Source organism: Quercus suber, unplaced genomic scaffold (assembly GCF_002906115.3).
Source record: "Quercus suber isolate HL8 unplaced genomic scaffold, Cork oak 2.0 scaffold_847, whole genome shotgun sequence".
In the NCBI taxonomy this organism is placed as follows: Eukaryota; Viridiplantae; Streptophyta; class Magnoliopsida; order Fagales; family Fagaceae; genus Quercus; species Quercus suber.
Window position 1 is genome coordinate 35,775 of NW_027070277.1, and position 6,922 is coordinate 42,696.

The 6,922-nt window shown below is 32.0% G+C and overlaps 1 protein-coding gene across 1 annotated transcript; it reads right to left on the bottom strand.

Moving 5' to 3' along the window:
- Window positions 1-1,929: 1,929 nt before the first annotated feature.
- LOC112013674 (protein VASCULATURE COMPLEXITY AND CONNECTIVITY) lies at window positions 1,930-6,150 on the bottom strand. Its single transcript, XM_024046065.2, has 3 exons — window positions 5,809-6,150; window positions 3,594-3,799; window positions 1,930-2,522 (listed from the first exon to the last, which is right to left on the bottom strand). Exons 1-3 carry the CDS (start codon window positions 5,902-5,904, stop codon window positions 2,177-2,179), a joined length of 648 nt encoding a protein of 215 aa, XP_023901833.1. The 5' UTR covers window positions 5,905-6,150; the 3' UTR covers window positions 1,930-2,176.
- Window positions 6,151-6,922: the final 772 nt, after the last annotated feature.

Genomic DNA, 6,922 nt, shown 5'->3' on the forward strand with positions numbered 1-6,922 from the left:
CTTGTGAAATTGTGATTTCCAAGATATGGACAGAATTTAATGGTAATACGGTGATATTCCTGAAACTATTAGGACGGTTATACGGAGTAAAGATTAATAGCGGGAGAGATACAATTTCTGTGTTCTTTTCAATTGGCACCAAGTATTATGAACATTCCCTTAAAAGGACACTTAACGGTTGGGGGGTTTTGCGGGTAATTAAGAGTTAGCTTCAGTGCACTAGAACTAGACAAGATGTGTACAAGTGACAAAAATCGAAGATGCGCCCTATCATGTCGGCTCCATTACATTGGAGCATTGGAGCTAACATGTGTCCTTTCTAACAAACCTGTCCTAAGATCAACTCAATACAATATATTTTTGAGAACTAAGATGAAGATTATAAGTGAGTCTTTCTTTAAAAAAAAAAATATTGTTTAAATAATATATATTTAAATTTCTATATTATGATTTTTTTTATTCAAAAGCCATTAATTTTGTTTACTAATTTGGTTTTTGTATTTAGATCTTAATAACATCTCTCTTACAATTGATAATAGATAATTCACTTGATTAACACAATTATAATATTTTTCTTTTGATGAAATAATTTAAGGGTTTCAACTTAATTAGATTGCTATTTGCTGAATATTTTGGGGGCATTGTTGGAAGTGGGAGAAAGAATTCAAAACTTATATTTTTTTCTTTTAAAAAAATAAATTATCATCCTACAATTTTTGAGGTTTTTTGTATAATTTTGGGTTTTTTTTTTTTTTTTTTTTTTTATGGGGCCTTGGGACCCTGGGACCCTTTTGTAAATTGCTGGGGGGTCATAGAGGGCCTTAAGCCTAGGTCTTGAGCTGGCCATGATCCATCCCAACATGGTCAGGCTTCAAATTAATGGATCCGTTGGCCGCTGTCAACCATGACATAAGGTGAGATTGCTGGAGAATGCTTCTCTAGTGAATAGTTAGATACCAATTAGGTTGTTATATTGGCTCAACTTTCTCTCTTTTTTTTCTTTTTTTTCTTTTTTTTTTTTTTTTTTTTTTTTTTTTTTGTGGGGTGGTTGTTTTTGGGTAGTTTAAGGCTATTTGGTTGTGTTGGCTAGAAATTTGAACTTATTTTTAGGGTAAAAACAAAATATTTTCTTCTAAAAAAATTAAATATTTGTTCTCAGATTATTTTGGGTCATTCATTTTATTTCAATTATAACCCTTAAGTCTATTTCTTTGATTTATAAGCTAAATATTATAACAAAAAATACATTAAAAAAAATACATGTGCCCAGAATTCACATTAATAAACTAAACAACTAAATAAGCATAAGTGAGAACAAAAATCACAATGCTTAAAAAGTTGGCTCCCCCCGAGGTTTTTCAAAGAAACATTCAGAGTTGAAGCCTATTCTCTCTGGTTGTAACTATCAAATTAATAATAGAATCTTAATTCCATCTCTTAGTACGTGATACAGTGAAGCAACACAAAGAGATGTGTAGTTAATCTTATAACCAAAGCATACATGATGGATCACCATGTCTGGTTGATTTGAATTGTAAAAGTTGTCTTAGATGCCTTGCACGCAGAAAATTCTGTAATTATATAAATGAATACATGTAAGGGACCAGATAAAGAAAATGTATAATTTCTTTTTAGCTATAAACTTTCTAGCAGCAGGCTATACTGTAAAAATAGATGAAAATGAAATGGTTTCTATTCAAAACTCTCTGAACCCAGAAAAACTTGGTTCTTTATTAAATAATCTCAAAGTGCAGATAAAATAAAAGTGCTGCTGAAACCCTAAAAAATATATAATAAAATAAAAGATACTTTTTTTGGATATATTTTATATGCCAGTAGCTAGGAAGCTTTTGTGCTATTAGCATAAGGGAAAACCAAAAGTGGATGATGAAGGTTGAGTGACTAAAGCTTTTGTGCTGTTAGAAGACATATACAATAATGGAATTTATTCCGCTTCCTTGAATCAGATGAAGCTGCTGGACCAATACTAAAATCCACAACTTATGCATGTTTATCAGACACAGACACAACTATTTGCAAAACACAACACAAAGCCAAACTTCAATTGACCAAACCAATAAACAACTGACCAAATTCCACATATAGCAAATGCGTACGTTTATTACATAAGCATCATACTCTCCCATTCATGATATACAACATGTTCTTGAGTACCCTATTGTGGGAACTTAGCATGTCCCATAGGCATGTCTCCTTGATTAGGAACAGCAGGAGTGCCCCATTGGTATTGAGGTTGTCCTATAGGTGTGGCTCCTTGATAAGTCCCAGTCCCCCCTGCAAACTGAGGTTGTGCCATAGCTATGCCTCCTTGAAAAAGATTGTTACTGTTCTTTTGCAAACTTAAAATATAAGAAGCAAGACCCAAAACCACACTTGCAAGGCACAAAATGGCACCCGCAGCAAAGACTCCAGGTTTCGTAACATAGCACTGGGCGGTTGAGTTATAAACATTGTATGAAGAAGCAAGCAATAACACAATAGCCGCTATGACAACTGTGATCCTGCTCGATTGTGAAATAGACTAAATCAATTGAAAAGTGAAAACCAATATGCAATAAATAATGTAACTGATATAAGCTAACCAAATTTAGTGAAGGATGACTTGAAAATAACGAAGAAGTTGGAGATTAAGAAACATTCAACTATGCACTTCATTTGCAAAAGTTGTTCACAAAATTCACCTAGCCCATTTCACAAGAGATCAAGTCGGAAGAGTATCTCTAAGAATTGAATTGTAACATTTCTTCTAAAAATAAAAAGAATTGAATTGTAACAATTTTGAAATTATAATATAGATATTGAAGAATTTAAAAATTCAAAGATATAATTTAAAACTACCTTATTAAAGGTCTTCTGGCTTTGCGTTAAGGCTCCCTTAGGGGGTTTACAGTTCTTTAGCATGTTGATGATAATTTTAAAAAAGCTCCTTAAAGCTGAAAATTTGCATTAAGTTAAATTGGGGAATCTGAATGCTGCCAAAAAAAAAAAATTCTGAAACGTTTGAGTTTAATGGAAAATAATGAATTAACATAATGTCCATATTTGTATTTCAAAATGACACCAAATTTCTACCCACTTTGTGATTGGTGTATAATAAAGTGATGTTAGTTGTAGGTTTATATGAAAGTGATATTACACTATATAATGTGCCACATCAATAAATTACAAAATAATTGTAATACTTTTCGTGTTTAAAGAGAAATCATATGTCCCACTTTTTGTGTTCTACTTTATACTAAAACTTATCAAAACCAAAAGTCTTCAGTTGAAAAATGCTCTAGTGAAAATATCATTTTGGTCCCTATATTTTAGGATCATAGTTAATTTGATCTCTATATTTTGATAGCAGTCAATTTGGTCTCTATTATTTTTCACTAGCAACCAATTTGGTTCCAATTGTCAACTCACTAACAGAAATTGATTACAAGTTAAAAATAATAAAACCAAGTTAACTGGTACCAAAATATAGGCACCAAAATCGTATTTTAGACTTAACAATAAGATCTTATTCAAAAAAAAAAAAAAATCAAACTCTAATAAAGTTTTATCAGCAAGTAGTGAAAGAAAGTTACCAGGAAAAGACAAAGCAGATCTGTGCTTTTATCCAGTTAGAGCTATTGGGATGAGAACCTCTTTTGCAACAACAACAAATACACCCAGTTGCAACACTTATAATTATTTGAGCTAAAATAATAGCCAGTACTGCAACAAGACCAAGAGCGGTAGCTGGACTCTGTGGGCGTACACAATTGAAGCCGTCAAACGTCACCTGAGACAACTGTCAATAAAAATTTCTTGTTTAGAAGCCCTTGATGAATGTCAAAGATTGACGTAACAAAAGTTTAAATGCCTATTTCGAACCATTCTAGGTAAATTTTATTAATAATTATAAGAACACGCCCAATTTTACACCCAACTAATGTGTCCAATTGTGATCAGTGCATGATAAAAATTTCGCTAGTAATAGACCCCATTTGAAACCGATGTAACTTTCATTATAAGTTGACAACTCAACGGGGTGTGAAATTAAATAAATCCGTAACATCATTGAATTTTTATTGACACCCAAAATTTGAAAGTATACCCCAACCCAAACGAAGTAAGCATGGGCCTCAAGTAAGCACAGAGGACACATGAATAAAAACCATGGAAGAATAACCTGGTATCCACAACTGGGAATTGTAGCCCAGGAATGGGAATAAGAAGAGGGCCTTGAATAAAGTGCAAAGGGTCCAAAAATGGGTGCAAGGCAGGGGATCTTGAATAAGATTATTGCTCTGAAGCCCAGGAAGAAATGGGCAAGAAGATCCACAGAACTGTAGTGCAGAGCATTGTCCGGGTCGGATCGGATTCAGACCCGAACAGAAAACAAACCTGACGTAGTTGACCCAAAACCTGAACATTTGGTTTGGGTCAGGTCTCGGGCGGGTCTCTCTCTTCTTCTTTTTTTTCCTTTTTTTAATAATTTTTCTAGGGTATAATTTATTATTGTTTTCTATCCTCCTTGAATGTAGTTGACAAAGCATGTTTCTTTCCTTAGACATCCATTTTAGGAATTTGAATCTTAAAAACCAATATGGAAAATATAGGATTTTAATGAGTTGTTTGAAAAATGATATTAAATTTACATTAGGAAATTTTATTATCTCCTTAATTTAATTTCCTTGAAATGGGCAATCAAATTTCAAATTCAAAGACCCTCAACAGAAAGCATGCTGATTGGATTAGTGTTTTGTAAACTTCCTAATCTAACACATTTCATTTAGCCTTTGTCTTTTTGGATTTGCAAATCCACGTGAGGTGGAATCTCTTAATTGAAACTATGAAATTAAGCTCATATAAGTTTCATTTTCTATATCTTTATGATTTTTTTAATTAATTAGTTTTTTTTTTTTGTGCACATTTTATTTGGGATTTGCGTGATTTTTGTTGAGAAATTAATTAGTTATTTTCAATTCAATTGGTAAATTTATTTCGTATTTCCAAATATTATCGGGTTAGTCAAATTTAAGTTGATATTTCTATTGAGAAAGTTTTTAATAAGTAATTAAATATTTTTTTTAAATAAGTTGGGTCATTAATATCAAGAGATTTTCTTTTAAGGTTTATTTAAAATTTGAATTGAAAATAAAATATGAAAAATATAAAAGATGATAGAATCTTAAACGAGGAGATTAGGTCAAGTTTTAAATGGAAAAAGAAAATAAGAGGGAAATTTATAATAGGAATTGATTTTTTTATTTATAATTGAAAATAAAAATATACAATTTCAAAAGTCGATTTTTGGGGTGACTTTGAGAGCACTATATTAGCGACAAACAAAAGGGAAGGGGACAAACAAAACAACACAGTTCTATCAGAACAAGAACAATCCACAAATCCCCAAAATAGGGAAGATGTCATCCATGAATCATGTATCAGTACTCTTTAGGTAAGGGTAGATGGTTCGGTTGGAGCAAGCAGCAAGAGCCTCAACAAAAAGCAAAAAAACTCTCTATCAGTATACTATAGAGATAGGATACTAACAAGATCATCAGTGGAAGTTAATAGTTGAGTTGATAGACAAGAGTCTTTAATTCCATCTAAGCAAGCAAGTTTAAAACCAACAATTGCCTAAGTAAAGTGAAGCAAGCAACACAAGAAAATGCGTACACAAGTTTAAAATTGAAAATATTACACACTTTCAGTGATTCATCATTGATAAAGAAAAAACAACAACAACAAAATTAAATAAACCCATTAAAGGAAAAAAAGCAAAACTCACTTATATATATATTTTTTGCTTACCTTAATCTTTGTAGCCTCAGCAACAAAACCAAGAATAACTGATGAGAACCCCAAGACTCCGACCACAGCACATATCACCACCACCGTTCGCTCCATCTTAGCTCTCTCTCTAAAAAAAAGACTCTCCTCTCTAGAAGTTCTAAATAGTTTTAGTCTCAGTGAATTGGTCAACCAATGTTGTTGGTGAGTTTTTTATTTTTGCTGAATTGTGGGTGAGTGTCGGTCACTTGAAGCATGAAATAAACACTGCCCCTTATTATAATGTGGAGGGTTGAAGAAAGAGGAAGAAGACGCGTGGAGATGGATAACTCTCAAGTCTTTTGGAAATTATCCAAAGATAATGTTAAATTAGAAATCTTTGCGGGATCCAAGTAGAAACTTCGTTCGCATAAATTATATAGTGCAGTGGTCCAATAACGTTCAACCAATCTGATAATATCTCTTCTGGTTGATAAAGTAAAGAACCAATTGGTCAAAACATGTTGTGTTGTTTCATTAAAAAAAAAAACAATAAAAAAAAACTTGTGGCGTTGAAGAAATTATCTCCGGTAGGACCCATCAAAACGTTTCGGTTGAGAATGTAATTGGCATGGGATCCACGAAAAATATATATATAACTAACCTTTTTTAAAAATATATATGGATAGGATTGTTGTATTATAAAAGCAATTATATGGAAAGATAATTAATGAGTATTCTCAGGGTACTATAAATGTATACTCTATTATTTTATATAATTGTGAGTCTTACTAATTAAATTTATGATGGACCCTACAATTCATGTGAGAGAAGAAGTACGCATTTATGATATTCTCGAAATATACAATAATTTTCTTATATTAAAAGTGTTCATGAGTCACCACCGCATACCCTTAGTGCGATGATCATTTCACAAATATAAGTGTTTGTAGGGTGTAGGGGAGAAAGTTTCACACACATATACAATTAGATTAGGCTAGAGTAGAAATTCTGATACTAATGTACCAGTTTCGTATTAATTATATCAAATTATAAACAGCAAGGTTCAATTGTTGAACTGCAATTTTTTTTTCCCCAAAATAATTCTCTAAAAAAATAGATGGCAGTAAGTCTTGTTAGGAAAGCCTAGATCTTG

Coding starts and splice junctions, on each gene's coding strand:
- LOC112013674 (XM_024046065.2), bottom strand. CDS start 5,904: ATGGAGCGAACGGTGGTGGTGATATGTGCTGTGGTCGGAGTCTTGGGG. Junction 3,800..5,808: donor CTGAGGCTACAAAGATTAAG/GTAAGCAAAAAA, acceptor TTTTATTGACAG/TTGTCTCAGGTGACGTTTGA. Junction 2,523..3,593: donor ATCTGCTTTGTCTTTTCCTG/GTAACTTTCTTT, acceptor ACAATCGAGCAG/GATCACAGTTGTCATAGCGG.